The sequence below is a fragment of the Marmota monax genome, unplaced genomic scaffold, assembly GCF_021218885.2.
Source record: "Marmota monax isolate L192 unplaced genomic scaffold, Marmota_monax_Labrador192_F-V1.1 WCK01_AAM20220418_F8-fsc00014, whole genome shotgun sequence".
Lineage (NCBI taxonomy): Eukaryota > Metazoa > Chordata > Mammalia > Rodentia > Sciuridae > Marmota > Marmota monax.
This window is the reverse complement of record NW_026695222.1, coordinates 30,827,066-30,847,707: the sequence shown is the minus strand read 5'-3', so window position 1 is coordinate 30,847,707 and position 20,642 is coordinate 30,827,066. Positions and strand designations below refer to the sequence as shown.

The window sequence follows — 20,642 nt, the reverse complement described above, 5'->3', positions numbered from 1 at the left end:
ATGACTCTGAGTTCAGTTTCAGGTGTCGTCTTTGCTTCCTTATTGCCCATTTCCCACTAGATCGTGACCTCCGTGGACGCAGGGACATTGTCGTGTTCTCTGCTGTGTCCCTGGTGCCTACGACAGTGTCTACTGTACAAATCTCCTTCAAGCAGCAAGAATGAGTTCTAGGAAAGCCTACAGCAAGGCTGCCTTCCACCATCTCCCAAGCAGCACCTGGGAGAGTGGCGAGGGGCAGTATGGGAAAGGGTGGGGGCCAGAAAGCGCCCGGGCCTTACTTCCCTGGGGAAAGAGCGGAGCCAGGCCCTGACCCCTGGCATCCACAGGAACCACTCTGCAATGGACCCATCCCCGATCAGCAAAGCCAGAACCAAACGCTCCTAGAGGAAAATGTAAGAGGCCACCTCTGCCCCCTTCAGATGGGCACCGATCCCTAGAGAAAGAAGAAGGACCAACGAGGCTTCCTCAGGATAACGTGCTGATGCTCTTGAAGGACATCGCTCGGAAAGATCAAAGGTGCAGGTGGAAGATAAGCCCAAGACCCGATTCTGACCAAGGAGTCCCAGCTAGGGCAGGTTAAAAACTGCCACACAGTATGAGACAAATACGAGGAACCCAACGAGCAGAAGAGGGCACAGAGAGAGGCGAGGAGCCCCACGAGTAGGATCCAGAATTAGTCATCAGGAAAGGCAAACAAAAACCACCGAGATCCCATTTCACTCTAGAACAGATGACAGCAAACGCTGGTAAGGAGTGTGAAGCTTGAAAGACCACCTCTCGTCCTCTGGCCGCCCCTGGCTGTCCACCCAGGAGAGCTAAAGCCCCCGCCCACAGAAGGCCCTGAGAAGGAACACTGGAACTGCCTTGTTCATTATCCCCAAGCCCTGGGGACAAACCAAAGGTCATCAGTGGCACAAACAATTGCTCTATTCCTCCAGTCCTGCCCAGCAATGAGTAAGAACAAACCACTGACCCAGGCCACAGCACCATGGTCTCCAAACACAACGCTGAGCACAGGCAACAGGACCCAGAAGGGTGTCCACCATACAGGCCAATCCCACCAAGTTCCAGGAGCCCCAGCCACTGTGACTGCCTTTCCCTGTGGGGCCGAGGGGAGGTGCTGGCCAAAGGGACAGCAGTGAAGGAGGTTCTGGTTCTGGGGCTGTGAACAGTGGCCACTCAAAATTGGCAAAAATCATCCGCTGGATGCTTACAACCTATGCAATCTACAGTATCTTGATTATTCCTCAGTCAAAAAAGATAAGTGGGAGGGGGAGACAAAATCCACCTTCTCCCTACCCACCCCTCCCTCCGCCCTCCTGTAAAGTGAGTGGAGACAATTTACGTCCTGTGCTGGGGCCAGCAGGGTTTGGTTTAAAATTGCTTTAGGTGTTTTCTGAAATGCAATGTACAGAGAGGCCCATGTGCAGGGCAGAACTGCGGTGAGTCATGGCTGGAGAGGTTCCGGAAGGTTCTCATGGGATGGGGAGTCTGAGCGTGTGGACATCCCTCCCTGTCTCATGGCTGCTCTTCCTCCCCACCAGGCAACACACAGAGCTTGCCTTCCTCTCATCTCCTCGATATTCTGGAGGCTTCTCTGTGCGCCAGGCCCTGCAAACACTTGGCCCAGCCCTTATGTGGGGAGACTACCGAGTAACCTGGGTTGTCGAGCACAAGAGGGACCCAAGCCCGTGGGTCAGGACACTTCCCCATGCGGGGCTGCCTGACCATGCCCTCCATAAGGGACTGAAGGCTGGAGGGGAGGGCTCTGGGTCAGCGGTTCTCAACTTGGCCCTACATGAGACTTATCAGGGGACCCCTGAAAGCCTCCATGTCCAGGCTGCACCCCACAAACAGAATCAGGGTCTCCAGGGTGGGCCCCTGGCACCAGTAATTTTATACATATCTATAAGGTGAATATAAAACACGATCACAATAGGTATGACTCACAGAGAGATGCTGACGGGTAGAGATGCTGCAGGTACAGATGTCTCACAGGTGATTCTAAGGTACAGACAAGGTTGAGGACCTGTGTCCTGGGTAGAGGTGACAGCCAGGAGTCAGCAGAGAAAGACCCCAGTGCCTGAGATCTGAGGAGGGGACGGAGGGGAGTCGAGAAACGTGCCCAGGAGAGGGGGCAGCTGGAGTGTCCCCGCCCAAGCCTCACGTCCATCGGACAACTTACGTGGAAACAGGGTCCTTGCAGACATTATCAGGGCAAAGATGGATAGGAAACCATCCAGCATCGGGGTGGGCCTGAATCCAGTGACAGTGTCCCGGAAAGGACACAGGAAACCAGGAGAAGGCGAGGCACACCAAGGAGCACCGCTGGCCCTGCAGCGGGGGGCGTGGGGGGGGGCTGCCTGGGACACCTCCCTTGGGGACCTGTGGCCCTTGACTTCAGGCCTCTGGGCCCAGGACGGCGGCTGCCCAGGAAGCCTGGGAAACGGATACGGGGAGGCAGGGCCTGCTGGGCCAACAGAGCAGGAGCCGAAGCTGGGACCACTGAGGGCCAGGGAAAGGGCCTGGGCACAGGCGGCAGGAGGCTGAGCTGGCCAGGAGGGCCACAGGAGGGAGGCTTGCTGTGGGAGGACACCAGCGGCTCCCTGACTTCTGCCCCGGAGAGGTGGGGGTGGGGCGGCGCTCAGAGGATGGAAGCCTGCGAGGTGCCACCGTCTGGGTGGGACTACAGCAGGGCTCCGGGAGGAGGGGGTAGCTCCCCAGCAACACTGCAGCCCAGGTGCAAGGCGGGGCTGGACCTCGGGGGGCTGGGGTGGGAGCTAAGAGAAGGAAACTGCACTCTCCACAACCAGACTTCCCCCCCCCTCCCCTGAGCCTGGCTCCAGTAGCTGGTTCGTTTCTTTCTTCTCGAATCTGAGAACTCGCCCTCGTTTCCCGAGAGGGCACACAAAAGGCAACTTCCAAGTCGACAAGTCAACCTTGCAAGTAAGTGCCGGCCCACTCCGTTTCCTACCAAGTCATCCTCTCTAACAGGCACACACCGAGTCAACTGGCCAGTGATGACCTATTGCACACCTACTGTGCCAGCACGTCACTCACACACCGTCACTGGACACTGATCGACTGTATCCCTACAGATTACAGCAACCCGGTCAGTCATAAGCATTTATGGAACTACCAGACACTGGGCCGGGAACACAGAACCAAGAAGCAAAGAAAAATGGCCAAGATTCCGGGTGAGAGGGACAGTGGCCAAGAGGTAGCCCAGGGTGGCATGACAAGAAAGGGTGGAGTTATGAGAAAACTCAAAGCAGCAGGTATTTCACAGAACTAGAAAGTTGGAGATTAGGCTTTGCCACCTACAGAGCGAAAATGGGTGAATCACTTTACCAAGAAAGTCTCAGTTTCCTTATCCGTCAGAACGAGGCGGGTGAATCTAGTGCTTTTTAAAAAGAAAAGAAGAGAAAGCACATTTTCAAGCTTCAGACAATTTCCTCAGGCCCCGGTGACCTTGTAGGAGGAGGAGTATGGCCTTAGGTAGAGGAGGGGTATGGTTTAATAATGATTCTTTAAGACTCGGACGGACGCCAGATAAGTCGATGTGAGGAGCAGAGAGGGGACGCGGGCTGAGGCAGGTGGCCCTGCTCAGGCCAGAAAGTGAAGACCTTATCTGCTCAAAATGCCCCAGATCACTGGGGAAGCACCTGCATCACCTCCCCACAGCACCCCAAGGTGGGATGCATCCCAGGGCAGGGTGTGGCAGCCTGGAGACCACAGTTGGTGAGGGGTCAAGGTCTCCACACACGTCCCCCGGTACCTGCTGTGGGGTCCTAACTCTCCCAGCGCAGAATACAAACTCAACACCAGCTTGGCCCCCCAAGAGGCAGCAAGAGACCAGAGCACCCCTCCACCCAAGACCTACCAAGGCCAAGCAACGGCGGCTCTCCTAGAGAAGGGGCCGCCCTGCCTGCTGCTGGCTTCTCACCCCAAGGGCCAGTCTTCCTCAGCCCTTCCTGTGTGAAACAGTGCTGCTTTCCCGTGGCTCATCTGAAGTCAAGACTACCTCTGAGTAACAGAAGCTACTGGGCAGGCTTTGCCTGAGCCACAGAGTATTTTAAACTCGTTGCCATTTTTAATCAATCGGTATGAGTGTGCTAGAGACGGAACCCAGGGCCTTGTGCATGCTGACCACAAGCTCCACCACCAAGGAACACCCTGGCCCAGTCGCCATCTTTAAAACATCCAGAGCTGTGCTGTCGTGCACACCTATAATCCAAGCAGCTCAGGAGGCTGAGGCAGGAGGATTGCAAGTTCACAGCCAGCCTCAGCAACTTAGGGAGGCCCTAAGCAACTTAGTGAGACCTTGTCTCAAAATAAAAAATGAAAAAAGGCTGGGGATGTAGCTCAGTGGTAAAGCACCCCTGGGTTAAATCTCTGGTACCAAAAAAATAAAAATAAAATAAAATATAAATAAAACACCAGGAGACTTTGGGTTTAGGTTTTACAGTTCAAACATCTGGCCACACTGAGTCCACGTTCCCATTTGAGAATCCTGCTGGAGTTGGGGAAGAGCAGCCCAGGAGGGGAAAGTGCCACTGATCCCCAATCTCTCTCGCCCTCTGGGTGCCGCCCAACCCACTTCTGTTTCTACCACCTCCCCGCCGCCTCTGTAGGAAATTGATGTCGTGATACCTACTTGTGGAAAAATGTCCAATAAAAAAAATTCAGAAACAACACGGAACATGATTACAACCACATGAAAGGCTCCTTTTCATTGAACCCAGGGGAGCTTAACCACTCAGCCACACCCCAGCCCCTTTATAATATTCTATTTAGAGACAGGGTCTCACTGAGTTGCTGAGGCTGGCTGTGAACTCGCAATCCTCCTGCCTCAGCCTCCCAAGTTGCTGCGATCATAGGCGTGCGCCACCACGCCCCGCACAACACAGAAGATTCTTAAAGAAAGACTAAAAATACTATCTAAACAATTTTTTTTTCCGAAACAGTATTCTTTTTTCTTTTTCTTTGTGCTTTTTGGAATAATTGTAAGCTTTCAGAAGCACAGCAGAGGGTGAGCCTCATGAAGTTCTCCTGCCAATTCCTCAGAAAAAGCTCAGGGCACCCCTGAAGCTGAGAGGCCGAGCTGGACTTCCTGCCCAGTGTCCTTCCAGATGGCACCTCTCGGCCATTTCGTGCTGAATGCTGAGGGTGTCCTGCAACTTGACGACTGTTGGCAGGAGGTCTTTATCCCCGCCAGACTGTGAGCTGGTGGAAAGCAGGGAAAGTGCCCTGCTCCCTGGGGTGGCCCAGCACCTGCCACCAGATAGTCCTCAGGAAAGCCACAGCTGGGGCGGGAGGGTACAGAGCTCAGCTCCTCGGGCATCAGATCCCAGCCCTGCCGCCCTCTGGCCGGGTGGGCTGGCTGCTGACCCCTCAGCCGCCCTCCTCATCTGTAAAATGGGACAGCGACAGAGGCCAGGGCCAAGGACGGCTGTGTCCCGTAAGCCGCTAGGAGTGCAGGGCTTAGCAGGGTGACTGGCAGCAGCAGAGCCCAGGGACGCCAGGCGCTGTCCTGTAGCTGATGTTCCCGCTGAAAGGGCAGAGGAGGAAAAGGAGAAAGGGACACCGCGTACAGGGCCCTCACGCCAACCGCATGGGCCCTTTCTAGGACCACAACAGCATTTATATGTTCTGAATCCTCCAAACAAAGCCGCAGGCTCCCCATTAGCTGTACTATTTTTTAATTTCCTGTGAGGCCACAAAACCCTCGGCAAGTAAACAGAAGCAGAGATAAAAACCTGGCTCGCTCCCTGTCCCGGCCCCTGGGTCATCGTGGACCCACCGTTAATCCTCGTGGCCCTGTGCAGCCCAGGGTGGACGCTGGCGTACCCCAGTTTCCACGGACAGGCCCCGCCCGGGGCCCCCACTTACAGCACTCGATGGGGTTGGACGCCGTCTGCAGGGAGACGATGCGGCCGCTGGCCTCGGGGATGTGCACGCGGAACACCAGGCGCACACGGGTGTTCTTCCTGCCGATGTCCGTCTCGCCCTTGCGCAGCTCGATGTCCGCATTGCGCAGCTTCAGGATCCCGGCGCAGTCGATGCTGCAGGAGTGGACAGCCCGGTTGAAAACCCCGAGACTTGGGAGCAGGAGGGGTCACCCACAAAACCGCCTTCTGCAGCTCTCCGAGACACCTCTGCAGCTGGCCGCAGGGGACAGGCCCTGCCACACAACCACAGGACCTCAGCCGGAATGTGCCCCAAGATGTGGCTGAAGAAAAAGGCTTACGACGTAAGTAGAGAAATTCCCCAGGGAAACGACTTGCCTAGGGGACCTTCTCGCACCAACTCTGCTACTCTCAAAAGTATCTGAAAAACTCAAATATGCAATTGGCCAAGGTGAGGGCGGTGCCGGGTGAGGCCTCCTCCCTTGAACTTGACCATGTGCTGGGTTGTGTGAGAGCATCTTTGTTGTTAGGTGAAGCCCACTGAGGTATTTAAAAGGCCTAAAACCTGCAATTAAGTCTCAAAACAGCTCAGGGAGGGAGGACTGGAAAGGAAGGGATATATTTAGCAAATGGGGAAAAGTTAACAATTGGTCCACCTCAGTGACCGTCCCTCGGGAGTTCCCTGCACCCTTCTTGCCGTTCTCCTGTGTTTGAATCTGTTTTCTCATGAGAAGATGGGTTAGTCCAGGCGTGTGTGCGGCCTGTCCCTCTCTACACCACAGGACGCTGGCCTCGAGCTGGGCCCTCTGTGTTGCTGCCTGGTGAGTTCTTTAAGCCAAATACATTTTTTTAAATGGACATAAACTGAACCTCCCCCCGAAATGATGTAACCCAGAGATTCATGCGTCCCTCCCAAGACCGAGGAAAGCATCCACATGAAACACTTTAAACACGGAAATCAGCGTGGGTCTTCCACAGACTGGGAACTGACAGAAACGGCAGAGGCCAGAGGACCCTCCACGATGAACAGAAGCAGAGATAAGACCCTGGCATGTCCCCTGTCCCGGCCCCTGGGCCACCTCGGACCAGCTGTTTATCCTGTGGCCCTGTGTATTCCTGAAGGCCACCCAGGTCCCCTGCCAGGTGCCCTCCCCGGGTGGACGCTCCCCATTTTCCAAGGACAGGCCCACCCACCGCTGCACCTTCAGCACCTCCACAGTCCTGCCTCCTGGCCCTGCGGCTTCCCACCCAGAGCCCCGGCGCCCGGCGTTGCCGCCCTTACGTTGCCCGCATGTTGTTCTTGGGCTCCAGGGGGATCTCCAGGACCTTGGTGTTGCCCACGATCTTTTCGTAGCTGGTGGTGGTGACGGTTTTCCCCGTGATCCGGTGCACCTGGTAGAAGGCGTGCGGCTTGAGGATCCGCTCGTCGGCCGTCCCAATGAAGATCTGGAGCCCCAGCGGCTTGTTCTCCATGTAGCCGTGCAGCTGCGGGGAGAAAACAGGATCGTGAATGTGCAGGCGGCGGTGGCCCCAGTCTGACAACCAGAAAAGCTCCAGCGCAGCAGAGGGAACCCGGGAGGGCTGCAGGGGCACCACGAATGGAGACCCAGAGCCACCCGGTGCCCATCCGGAGGGGACTGCCCGCGGGAATCACAGGCATCCCCTCAAGAAAGGATGCACTAGATGAGCAGCAGTCACTGAGAAAGCCAGGCACTGTACATAGCCAGCGATGGGGTGTGGGCAGCGTGGCCTCCCAGCGGGCACAGAAAGAACCCGGGTGGGAGCAGCCCTTGACGTGGCTGCCGGCAAGTCAGGAGAAAGGCTGTGGGCACCACTTCTCCCGGCTTTTCCCACCTCCTCCTCCTCCTTCCTCGAACTCAACCCGACACACTGTTTTCTGGATATTTTTTCTTTTAACCTCAGTCTTCTTCCCACAAATAAGCTGCCATCAGTGAGGGCAGGAATGTTTTCTATTTGGCTGAACACAAAGATCCCTGGCACGTAGAATACAGCGTGGCACACAGTAGGCACGCTAGGATGCGTGTGCTGGATGAACTGATAGAAACTGCGCAACAGAAACATGGCCAGGAATCAGTCCACAGGGAAACAGCCACGGGCAGAAGAGAGGGTCTGTGTGGCTGTAAACAGGCGCAGATCCAGCTACCACAGGACACCACGTGTCCCCTCTTGAATTGGCATACACAGAGGTATACGTGGCAACATCGAGAGCTTTGGAGACTGTGGAGGAACAGGTGGGCTCGTGTAGCTGATAGACATGTGACCCAGCGTAACTACCATCATGAGCACCAAACAGCAGTGCCAATAAGAACACAGATTTAAAAACAGTCACTCTCCGACCCAGTAACCATGAACCTCAGCATGCACCCTAGAGCAGCACTGTGCATGCAGATGAATTTAAAACAATGTTTACTAAAACAAATAGAATAATGAGCAATGAGTTTTATCAATAGGCTGGACTGAGATGACAGGCCCAGGCAATGAAGGACACACAACGGTTTGAAAAAAAAAAAATCATTATTCAGGTAGAGGTCTATGAAGTGACCCAGAAAGATCCAGCATACCTTGTTGAAAGAAAGAAAAACCATGTGTCAAAACCTACAACTTATAAAACAATGCAGAATGTTTTCCACTCGTCCACTTCTACTTCTGCAATAGAAAAAGGTATGGAAGGATGCTCTCCAAACTGACCACACCATGACCACGTCCAGCAGATGGAGGCGGAGCTCAGGATTGAGAAGGAGGTCAGAGGAGACTTCGACATTATGCACATGGTATAGGAAGAATGTTCTGCTGAAAACTGGGGAAATTTAATATTAGTTTTAAATACCCAGGTCAAGAATGATGATCTTCCAGTTTGATGAAGAGTTCCTGCCACTCACAGCAGAGGAAGCCGGGCCACTCATGTCACCCTCTCCTGCCTCCAGTCCTTTCTCTGCCAACTGAAAGGTGACAACTCCCTAGGATCCCACCCTTCTTCCAAGTTCCAGGAAACTCAGCAGGATCTCCAGTCTCAGGTCAAAAAACAAAGAGAGCTGCCAAGGCGATGGGTGACTCCCCATGTCTAGCACTGTGCTGCCCAACCCAGGAGCCACTAGCCACACACACGCTAATTAAAATTAAACAAGATTTCCCAGCTCGGTGGCACAGGCCTGGGATCCCAGCTCTTCTGGAGGCTGAGGCAGCAGGATCACAAGTTCAAGGTCAACCTGAGCAAGATCCTGTCTTCAGTTAAAAAAAAAAAAAGCTGGGGATATAGCTGAATGGTAGAGTGCCCCTGGGTTTGATCCCTAGCACTGAAAACAAAAACAAAACAAAAAACCTCTTTTTTTAATTACAAAATTAAACAAAATTGGAAATTCAGTGTCCGGGTCCCACTAGCCACATTTCAAGGGCTCACCCACCACTACCATCGTGGACAGCAGGAATACAGAACACCTCCATCATCACAATAGTTCTCCTGGACGCTGGCCAGTCTAGAAAGACGGAGTCCTTTCATCTTCTTCTTTATTGTGTCAAGGCCGGGAGAGGCGCAGAGCCGGGCGATAAGGGATGAGGCTCGTCTCCATCTGCCGCTGCCACCCACCACATTGACACAAGTGTCCGACACCCGCCCAGGAGGCCCGGGAAGATGAAAGTCCAGGGAGAGGCCCCTTATCTGAAGACCAGGTGGCAGAAATCAAAAGGAAGGAGGGTAGCGCTGAAGAGATTTTGTTTTGTTTTTCCTGCCTTTCATTGGAACCCAAGATAAATATGTTTGCTCATCTCTTCCGCTTGATTTATCAGGAGTGGGAAACGTGGGCTCGCACGGGAAGAAAAGCAGGCGGGACGGCGGGGCCCGGCGGTTCTGGGCTGCCTCCTGCTCCCTGCCAAGGGCAGGCAGCGCGCTGGGCGGACGCCTGGGAGACAGCCAGGGAACACCTGGAGATAGACCTGTCACGTCTGTGGCCCTGAGTCCGGCTGCTTCTGTTTCCTCCCGGTTGGCACACCAGCCCGAGCCACCACAACCGTGGGGACCATCAACGCCCAGCTTACCTCCTGCCATATTCATAGGGCAGCTCAATGTTCTTTTTAAAAATGCCAATCAGATCCAGGCATTCCCCTGGCTAACCTTCCAAAAACTCCCTGCGGCCTTAGAATAAAACCCAAACTCAGTGGGGGCCTGCCTCTGTCTCCTCCCTCCATCCTGCTGGACTCCGTGGACACCAGCCCTCCTTTGGTTCCCTGGACAAACCCAGCCCATTCTGACCTCAGGGCCTTTGCACAAGCCATTGTCTCTGCCTGGATAACTCTTCCGCGGTGCATTTAGTTTTCAGATCTTCAGCTCTTTCCCAAACCACATTATTTGGGTGCACCCAATGCCAGAGCCAGCTCTTTCAACCTTGCAAGAACCAAGTGTCCAATGTTTAGCAACTGAAGAGCCAGCGGACATCCCTTGGATCACTCAGGTACCTACATTCCCAGCCACGATGGTAATATTTCCACCACAAAAATTAGCAACCGCTTCAAAGCAGGGCTTTTTCCTGGAGAACTGAAGGAAGACTTTGCTAGCTGCCTCCTTCGTCACCATCTGAAGTGCCCCGTCTGCCGGGCTGCTGCCTTGCTAAGTGCCCTCCTGTCCACCTGAACATGAGCTCCGCACCAACGGGAACCTCTGTCAGGTGTCCGAGGATGGCCCCTGACATCTGCAGAAGGAACGCTCGCCGACAGCCTCGCAGCTCGTGGAGAGGGGCGCGTGGCCATTCACCGGCTTCTCACAGAACTGAACCATCCGGCCTTTACAAACACAGGTCTTGAGATGACGTGATCTGACCTCAAGGTCCCAAAGTCCTTGACCCCACTGCAGGGAGACCTCGGCCTTTCCCTGCTCCTGCAAAGGTGAGGTCTCCTGGATGGGTCACCTCCAGGCCTGTCAGTCAGTCTCCTGCTGGGAGGTGGCAGCTGAGTGGCCTCCAAGTGAAAGAGGAGCCACTTCCTGCAGCTGAGAGGAGAGCCGGGGCTTCTGCTGCTTAGGAGTTCGGGGGTGCTCCCAGGCTCGGAGGGGCACCCCACGCTGCAGCCCCCTGGAACTCATTTGCTTCAGACTTCAACCCGCGGCTGAGTTGACGTTCCGCTCCCCCCCGTTGCTGGCTCGGGGAAGGCCGTGGGGTGTGAGTCCAGCATCCCCTGCCCGTTCCCCGGAGCCGGTTCATAAACGACGCCTTCCTCCTCGCACCGTCCTATGGGAAGGCTTTTCTACAAATTCAGAATGCCTGCGGCCACGGTGGACCGGATCCCTGTAACCATGCTCAGAGGTGAGCAGCCCCTCCCTGGGCAGTACCCACAGTACAGAGAGTCCAGCGCTCGCTCCCACCCTAAACCCAAGCACTGCCCAGGCCTCCCGGCGGGGATCTGTCCAATGCAAAGACAGACCCCTCAGTGCTGCAGTCTTGCTGTCCCTCTCTCCTGTTATCAAAGTAAAAACAGTCCACTCACTACCGGAAATAGAGACGCCCAAATCGAAAAACACTGCCTTCGAAACAAGGGGCACCTTCACGTACTTCCTCCAGACTCCTCCTGTTCACCCACAGTTTACTTCGACATATTTTAATCAACCTGATAATGGTGTAAATGCGCACTGGGGGTACAACGTGGGAGTTGGCGTTTACATGGCAGAAGGATCAAATCCAGCTGAGTCTCAGGCTACAGCTCTGCCTACTTAGTTTTACTCGGCAAATACTTAAAACCTACCTTTAGCCATTTTGAAACACACGACAGGTCGCTGGCCGCGGTGCCCGTTCTGTGGGTCACTGAAGCGCCTCCCCTGGCCCAGCCCGCATCCCTCCCCGGGCCTCTCTTGGGCGCAGATGCGCACCTCTGGGGTCCTTCCTTCCACTTCTCTTCCTTCATAGTGAAGTGTGGCCATCTCCCTACCACTAAATCTCATCCCATGAGACGACCTCACGGGACGCCTTGACCAACGATGATCACATCCACCCAGGCCGAGGACGCCCTCATGGGGAAGGCGTGACCCGGGCTGCCTGGGCCTGCGCCCGTGGGGTCCTGGGCTGCCTGAGTGCGGGGCCTGCTGCCGCCTCTGGCCAGCACCCAGAGGATCAGCCCACGGATCACGGCTGGGAAAGAGGGAGACTGAGAATGGCGCCACCCACCCTCACGGGCCGGGTGCTCCCGACTGGGCCTCTCACGCCCGAAACGTGGGATTCATTTACCAATGGCAGCTGGCCAAGCAAACTGTTTCGGATTTTGCTAAAAATCAAACATTAACAACGTTAAGTAGCATTTTTGTTGAATTAGGAATATTAGGAAATTGGTATCGTCCTCAAAGCTTTCACTCTGAAGAAGGGAAGGGCCACCACGGGGTGTGTTTTACGGCAATTCCCAAGGGCCTGGGGCACGTGGAGAGGAGAGTTTTACAAACACACGCAGGTCCTAAACCCTGCACTTTTTTTGAATGCAAGAGTCAAAGCTCAGGCCCGCCCCCCTGACCCCGCTCCGCCCCCCCCAAGCCAGCGTGAGCTGTGCACACACGTGTGCCAGACAAGCTTCGTGCACGACATGACTCATCTCAGCATCCCCACAAGCACTCCACGTCCCTGTGAGGAGCTGTATCTGTCACTTCAACACAAGCCCCCTCTGCCTCAGCCCACACGGGGCCCATCCAAAGCCCTGTCCTGATTCTCAACCCACCGCCCTCGCCTCCTCCATCTCCTCCACCTGGTGCCCCAGGTGAGGGGGGGGCCTGGCCTCCCTGCCTCTACCCTGTCCTCCCTGCCTCTACCCAGCCTCCAGCCACATAGTCTCTCCAGAGGGTGCTAAGGATCTTCAGGACTGCCCCTGAAGCGTGTCCCTCCTCTGCCCAGATCCCCTCAACAGAAGAAATCTTCCTTGGACCCCAAATCCAGAGTGCCAGCCTGACCCCAGGACCCTACTTGATCGGTCCCCCACCCCCTCTGTGGCTGCCACCCTGGCTCGTCCTCAGCCGGGCTAGGCGCACACCAGGCACGCTCCCGCCCGGGGTCTCAGGACCGCTCCTGCCCAGGTGCGCAGGCCTCGCCTCTCCCCACTCAGTCTGAACTCGGAGGACCCCTCGCCCAGGCCACCTGCACCACGCGGCTCCCACACCCTTTCCCCTCCCCCCACTCCAGCTCCATGTGGCAACACCCCCCACCCACAGGCCTGTCACCGCCAGGTGTGGCAGGGGTCGCTCCACTGTCCTCTACCTGTCCACTAGAATATGGCCACCCCAGGCACAAAGCTCATCTGCTGCACGTGGAGCCTCGTACCCCCCAAGGCGCTCAGAGTGTGAATGGCGCAGGGCCAGCACAGCGGGCAGGGTGGCCTCCTTCTCTGTGCAACCTTCTGAGCTGGGTGTCCAGTAACACTGGTCCACGGGGACCAATGTGTCCCCAGGCCTGTCCTGCTCAGCGTGGGCAGGATTCGGCTGATGGATAGTGGGCTCCAGGGCTGCCCTGTTCCCAGCCTCCTGACGCGTGCAGGGGTCCCACAGCCACAGGGGACCCGGGATGGGCCGCCCCAGCCGTGGTGCGCTTCGGGATCACACGAGGAGCCACGAGAAGAGAAGGGGATGTTTCGCAGGGGCCTGAAAACAGACGGAGTCAGCCTCCCTTCATGTGCTAAATTAAGAATCAAGTCATTCTGTATTTCTCACATCACTGGAAATTAGAAACAGACCCGTCTACCACACAGCAAGCACGCTCGCGAGGGGCCTGACAGCCCGAAACACGCTAAATTTGTTTCCAATTACCATGTCGCACTGGAAACCCGGGGAAGCCAAAGGCCCCGTGTACAGCGATCGGGGTGAAGCATGTCCCCCAAGGGCCTGGGGCCAGAGGCTGCACCCAGGCCCGCCACCCGCACTCCAGGGCCTCTGGATGTAGACACAGGACCGTGTGGCTCCCTCCTTGGTCAGAGCCCGGATCTGGCCTGCGCGGCCCGCCCGCCCCTCCAGCTCCGTCCACAGAAGCCCTCAGCCTGGCCCAGCAGCCGTCCCTCCTCTCTGGTTCCTGCGCCCAAGAGCGACTGAGTCACCCAGGAGATGAGCCGGCAAGTCCTGGATCAAACCGGCAAGCCTCCCCGAGGGATCGTGGCGGCAGATGGGTTTCTTTGTTTTGTTTTTAAGAAGCCAGACGAGGCAAGCACCTTCCTGCCGCGCCCCGTGCTGAGCCAGGGCGGCAGCAACGTCCAGGTCCAGGCCCTGCAGGGCGGCCTCCAGACTCTCACGGGCACCGCACTCACCCACTCACTGCATCATGCAGGGAGGCCAGTCTGCGTCTCCAGGCCTTGGTTTCCCTCTGTGCACGGCCCGATGGCGGTGCACTCCTCCCGGGCTGTGGGGAGGACCCAGGGTTCTGCGCGGCACCAGTGAGTGAGAGAGAGAGAGCTCACTTCTGTGCACACTTTCACCTGTGGATGGGTGACTTTCAGCAATGGGGCTGCGCTGGGACTCAGTGGCAGAGCGCTCGCCTAGCATGTGAGAGGCCCTGGGTTCCATCCTCAGCACCACAGACAAATAAACCAAGGTATAAAAAAAATATTATTAAAAAATTTCTATTCTCCGACTTGGTTCTTGGGAGAAATAATCTCAAAGGATAGCTTTCAGGTATGAAATACAGTGATCTTCAGGTGCATGTAGAACAAAATCCAAAATCCTCATTATGGCCCACAAAACCTGGCCCGTCCAGGTCACCAGCTTTATCTCCTCCATCATCTTCCACGTGGTCCACCCACAGGGGCCAAGTCTATTCCTACCTCAGGGCCTTTGCCCACACCATCATTTCAGCCTAGAACACTCCTCCCCTGGCTCTCTTCATGGCTGGTCCTACAATGCTCCTGGTCTCTGCCTAGATGCAGGACCTTCCCTCAGTAGCCTGACCAACGCACAGCTCCCCTGGCTCCTGCTTCCTCCTAGGGTCAAGTGTTACCTTACACACTGGCTCATGGTCTCTATTGCTGTGCTAGAAGCTGGGCCTGCTCGTCACTGCGTCCTGTTCCTTGGATGGTACTGGGCAGAGAGCAGCTATTCGATCTATATTGGTCGAATAAATAAATGAATAGATCCCGTCCCCGGCTCCTTCATGGATCAATAGCCCCAGTGCCCTGAGAAGGCAGCCTCACTCGTGTCTGGCCGAGAGTGCCCAGGTTCGCAGTCTGCCTGGATGCCTGGTCCCCGAGCCAGGCTGCAGGAATGCGTCTCACCATGAAGGAGACATATCACACCGGCCAAGTGCTCTGGAAGGCCCAGGAGGAGACAAAGTCGGGCTGGAAAAATGGAGTTTACAATCCTGAGACTGAGTGGCGGGGACAGCAACTTGGCAATGCTATGGAGACAGCGAGGTGACAGCAAGGCACAAGCAATGTCCCTGCTGCCCACGTGTTCACCCCGAGACCAGACGGGACGAGGAGAGCACCAAAGCCGTTCCGTGCGGGGAACGTGGCGCTCAGCACCACCCCGACGCCGTGGAACAAGGTCCCCACTGTCTGTGGCATCTCCCTGGGAGCAGGAAGGGGAGAGCACCCAGTCCTAGGGACCACTGAGGAGGGAAGGGAGCATGCACGTGGGACCCCTGCAATCGCCTGGCCCTGACCGTCCCCTGCGTGGCGGCCTGTGGACAGGATCCCACAGCGCCAGGCCCAGGGCAGCCCCGTCTGCCACCCAGACAGAGGCCCCTGGGAAACTGCAGTCAGGCTTCACGTAAACGTTCCACCCGAGACGGGGACGTCTGGACAAGGCACACGCTCTGCCTCTCCACTCTCGCTGCCGCCAAAGCTGGAAAGGATTCCTCAGGATGCGCAGGAGACCGGCTGGGAAGGTGCGCCCTCCCCGCACAGCGCCAGCGCCACCCTGCGCAGGTCTCTGGAGCCAGACCAAGAATTCTGAGTCACTCCTGCCACAAGGGGGGGCGAGAGAGGGGAGGGCAGACGTGATGTGTACCTTTCCGCACTCTATTTTGGGATTTTAAGATCCGATTTCTTGGGTTTCAAAGGGTGGGTGGGAGGCTCTCTGCGTAACGCACCCACTGAGCTCGGCTAGACGGCGGCGGCCCTGTCGCGACCTGACCGGAGAGGACGGCTGGCAGATCAACACATCGCATCATCCGGGAACAAGGAGCCTGTTCTTGTGCAGACCTGGCCCTTCAGCGCGGTGGAGGCCCGGGCCGGCCAGCCTGACTCACCTCCGCAGTGAAGGCAGCTCCCAGCTCATCCAGGCTCCCCAGACGCTCATTCAAAGCTCAGCGCCTCTCCGGGAGGGGACCCAGGGAGGGGACCCGGGGAGGGGACCCGGGAAGCTGTTCTTCAGAATAATTAACACACAGCCCTGTGTGTGTGTGTGGGGGGGGGGGGGGGGCTGGGACCTCCAGATGAATGACAGCTCTGTCCAGCTGCGCGGCTCCCACAGAGCACCGAGACGGGACCCCTCACAGGAGCGAGGCCAACCCCTCCAGCTCAGGAGCCCACGCCCCGGGCCTAGCCACGCCAGGGAGGCCAGCGCTGATCCACGCAGAGGGCAGAGCCCCCGTGACCTGACCACCTCCTCGAAGTCCCACTTCTCAGTACCACTGCATTGGGGATGAGGGTCCCAGCACAGGAACCGTGGGGACACAGAGAAGCCACACAGCTGGGAACATCTGAGATCACCACTGACGCACGGTTTACTTAAGACACGGGACTAAGGAACCATAACTCAGGACCCCTCAACCCCAGCACTACGGGTGGCCACTGGGGACTGATTTGGGGTCTTTGCTGAGTCTCTGTCGGGGGCCTGGCCTGTCCCATCCTGGGCGGCCATGTAGCCATGTAGCAGCACCCTGGCCTCTTGACCCACTAGATGCCAGCAACCACCTCTGCCCAACTGTGACAACGTGTCCACAGACACTGCCGAGTGTCATTTGGGAGACAAAATCTCCCCAGTGGGACCCACTCTTCAGCGCAGCTCACGGGAGCGGGGAGCGGCTTTCTGCAGAGCGTCTGCGCCCAGGGTCTCCTGTCCATCAGGAGCGCCGACTGCGCCTCCAAAGGACTCCCCGACTTCCATCCTCACCGCTCCTCCTCCCCTGAGCCCGCTGCCACCAGCCCTCCCTGGACGGCAGCACCCACAGCTGCTCCTCTCTCTGCCCCCCACTCGCCCCATCCTAAGCCTCTCCACAAGCAGCCAGCGGGGGCTGCAGGAAGCAGAGGAGATCCTGCCGCTCCCCAACTTAACCCCCGCCATGGCCGCCAGGTGTGTGAAGAATGAAACTCACTCCACGCTCTGCGGCCCCCGTAGCCTATGCTGCCCTGTCCAGCATGGGCTGCTGTCCCCTGCGGCTCACTGCAGGCAGCCACACAGGCATGGTAGCTGCGCCCTGAAGGCCAAGCTCCCCGCCACAGGGCCTTTGCACCTGTAACTCCCTCCCCCTGCAGTGCTCTGGCCTGGAATCCCACCGGCCTGGTTCCTCACCATCGTTCAAACAGCAACCTCGCCAGACCCTTCCCTGGGAAGGCTGTTCCGAAGGACCCAGCACAACAGAACCAGCCCCCCACTTTCTCTCTGTCACCTATTCCTTCCCCCAAGATGCTCCATCACCGAAAATGACCCTGTGTACAGTTCAACCTCTTGGGGTTCTGTTATCGGTCTCCTCCACTGGACTCCTTCACGGGAGTCAATAAGTAATCAATCCACGCAGCCCACAATGACCACATATGACTCTATCGTAAGGAAAGAACCTCCCTAAAAACAGCGTCAGCAGCACCTTGCTCAGCACCGTGAGCACCCGCCTGTGGGACCTCGGGGCCTCATGCCCGGGGCTCCCAGCCTACAAGGAGCCGCCCAAGTGGCAGGTGCTGGAGCTGCAGGGGGCGGGGCTTGCAGGAGGCGTCTCCGCCTCCAAGAAGAAGCTCTCACAGGTGACCAGCAAAGGCCCCAGGGCTGCCTGCCCCAGGGAGTTACCCGGCTCCGGCCCTCTGGACCTCTCCCAAGCCCCACCACCCTGGTAAGTCCGAGGGTCCCCTCTGCAGACCACAGGCTGCGGAGATCCAGATGATGAATGAAGGACTCCCCTCCCCACCTTAGCCCAGGGCAACCGTGCTGCCGTGTCTCTCAGGCTATCTGTGGGGATCGCTGCTCTCATCCATTATCCATTCTCCCTTCCTCGGAAATAGGATCGGGTTCATCTCAGGTGGCCGCGAGCCCAGCCAGGAGTCTATACTCGGCCTTCTCTGCACGCGGCCACATTACTAGATGTGGCTGATGAGACATAAGCAGAACTGCATGAGGAGCTGTGGGAAGGCTCCTGACCGAAGCTGAGCTGGGCAGTGGGCCCCTTTGCCCTGTCCCCCTTCCTCCTTGAAATTTAACTGGTTGGAATGGGGACATGAGGACCGTCATTCTGGCAATTATTCTGGACCACGAGATGACCTTGAACAGGAAGACAGAAGGAACCTGGATTCCTGGTGACTTCTTTGGACTACCCACCTCTAGACGTACTTCATAGGAAAATAAATTCTTGGCAGGCGTGGTGGTGTGTGCCTGGGTTCCCAGCAATTCAGGAGGCTGAGGCAGGAGGATCACAAGTTAGACGCCAGCCTCAGCAACTTGGCAAGACCCTGCCTCAGAAAATAAAAAGGGCTGGGGATGCGACTCAACAGTAAAGTGCTCCTGGGTACCAAAAAACCCCACAGTATCAAAAAGAAAGAAAGAAGGAAGCAAATTCTTGGTTGTTTAAGCAACTGCTATTGGGGGTTTTCTGCAAGATGCAACCAAACCCAGCCCAAGAGTCCCACTGTGCCATCACCGTCACATCCCGTCCTGCGCACCGACGTGCCCTCCTCCTCTGCACTGCACTGGGAATAAGATGCCGGTGCCGAGGGGAGCCCCCCCTACACCACCCCAGGGCAAGCGGCAGCACTTTGGGTCTCCCCAGAGCGTACAAAACCCTCACGAAAAGTGACTCTTGAGAAGCGGGCACTGAGCACGTCTGGAAGACACCGTCCCAGAGGAAAGGCCCAGGGACCCGCGAGCTCAGAAACACCCGGCCTGGCTGCACCAGCCTCCGCCCTGCCACTCGCCCCCCAGGCACCTGGAGAGTCACTCCCAGGAGGGGGGGGAGACTCTGTCTGACACACACGGGGCCACCACGGTGTCGCTAGAAATAAAACTGCTGCTTGCTCTCTGTCTGGTTTCCGAATTGCTTTTTCCTGGTTCGAAGGTGCCAGGCCTGGCAGCTCCCTAAACATCTACAATTCAAGGCAACAAATATTTGTCAAGCCTATTTACCCAAAGAAGCCACTCCAGGGAGAATGTGCACAGCAGAGGGACACTCTGATCACAGCAATGACGAGGACAGCAGTGGTCTTCCAACCCATTCCATCCCCAGAGCCCGAGACATGGGTCCTGTTACTTCATACAGGAGAAGACGGGGACAGAGAGGGTAGGCAATTAGCTCAAGATCACACAGCCAGGAAGAGAGCTGGCAGGACTCCAACCCGGCAGGTCTGCCCCCGAGACCCACTTTCTTAACAACTGTGGTCTCTGAAGCGGGAGGAAAGGACACCCACCGACCACGGTCACCAGCCGCCCTCCGGCTGCAGTCCTGGTCTTTTACTGAACTGTCAGTTACAAGACCTTTAACATTTAATTCCTATCCTTACTTGCAGAAATTTATCTCAAAAGAAACTTCACGTCACCACCTAAGGAGGAAATCAGGACTCCCAGGTGCAAAATCAAAGGTGTACACAAATGACACCATAACACAAAGGTGCCACTGAGGTAGTTATCAATGTTAAAAATGCTGATTGAGGGGCTGCAGCTGGGCTTGGTGGCAGAGCGCTTGCCTGGCATGTGCGAGGCCCTGGGCTCCATCCTCAGCCCCACATAAAGATAAATAAATAAAAGAGAGGTGTGCTGTCCATCAAAACTATAAGAAAATTTTTTTAAATGCTGATTAGCACAAAGTTATGGGGCAGGCCCTCCTGCCCAGGGAGCCCCGGCTAGCAGGACATGGCCTGGCATGAAAGTCCACCAGAGAAGGTGCCAGACAAGGGCAGGACGGGTCGGAGCCCCAGGTGACAAGCCGCTGTCCCCAAAGCCCAAAGGTCATCCTCAGGCTGCTAGAGAGACCCACCAGGCAGCGCCCACACGGCAGGTGCTCGGCCCACCGTGCCAGGACTCTGAGGGTCCAGGGGACACGACTGCAGAGATGCCCTCTGCCGTGGGCCCAGAGAGGCCCAATACCCAGAGGGGGACCCAGAAAAGCACCCAGGGCCACATTCTGATGTAGTTTTCAGAACTAAAAGTGGCAACTGCTCATGTAGCCCCCGGGACAGTCTCTGCCTTCCCTGCGTGGCTGTGCCTGCCGGTGTCCCCAAGTCTCCCTGCGTGGCTGTGCCTGCCAGGCACCATGGTGATGGGTACCAGGGGAAGGCCTGGCATGTGTGCTGCCCATTCCTCGGTGTGGCTTGCAGCCCCAGTGTGATGTCACCGGCATGGGGCTGGGAAGAGCTGCCACTGCCCAGGGGTCCCGACAAGCAGATGCCACAGACATTAAAAACCTCGGGAGCACAGACTGCGGGAAATGCAGGGGACATTCAGCTACCGCTCTCAGGAGCCAGCAGACACCCCCCAGGGCCAGGGCACGTGTGGCCTCTGTGCACACGGCTCAGGGCACTTCTGTTCCCACAGCCCTGCTGCCCAGGCCGCTCTGGCCCCCGCCTTGCCCA

The 20,642-nt window shown here is 56.9% G+C and overlaps 1 protein-coding gene across 3 annotated transcripts in view; it reads right to left on the bottom strand.

Annotated features, from left to right (window-relative positions):
- Nfatc2 (nuclear factor of activated T cells 2) overlaps positions 1-20,642 on the bottom strand; it is a 115,827-nt gene that overhangs the window by 55,448 nt on the left and 39,737 nt on the right. For all 3 annotated transcript variants that reach the window (XM_046433359.2, XM_046433358.2, XM_046433360.2), the window contains exons 4-5: positions 7,192-7,394; positions 5,893-6,065 (exon numbers count right to left, since the gene is read on the bottom strand). In XM_046433359.2, coding sequence (XP_046289315.1) covers positions 5,893-6,065; positions 7,192-7,394 — 376 coding nt within the window. The remainder of the gene's footprint in view (positions 1-5,892; positions 6,066-7,191; positions 7,395-20,642) is intronic.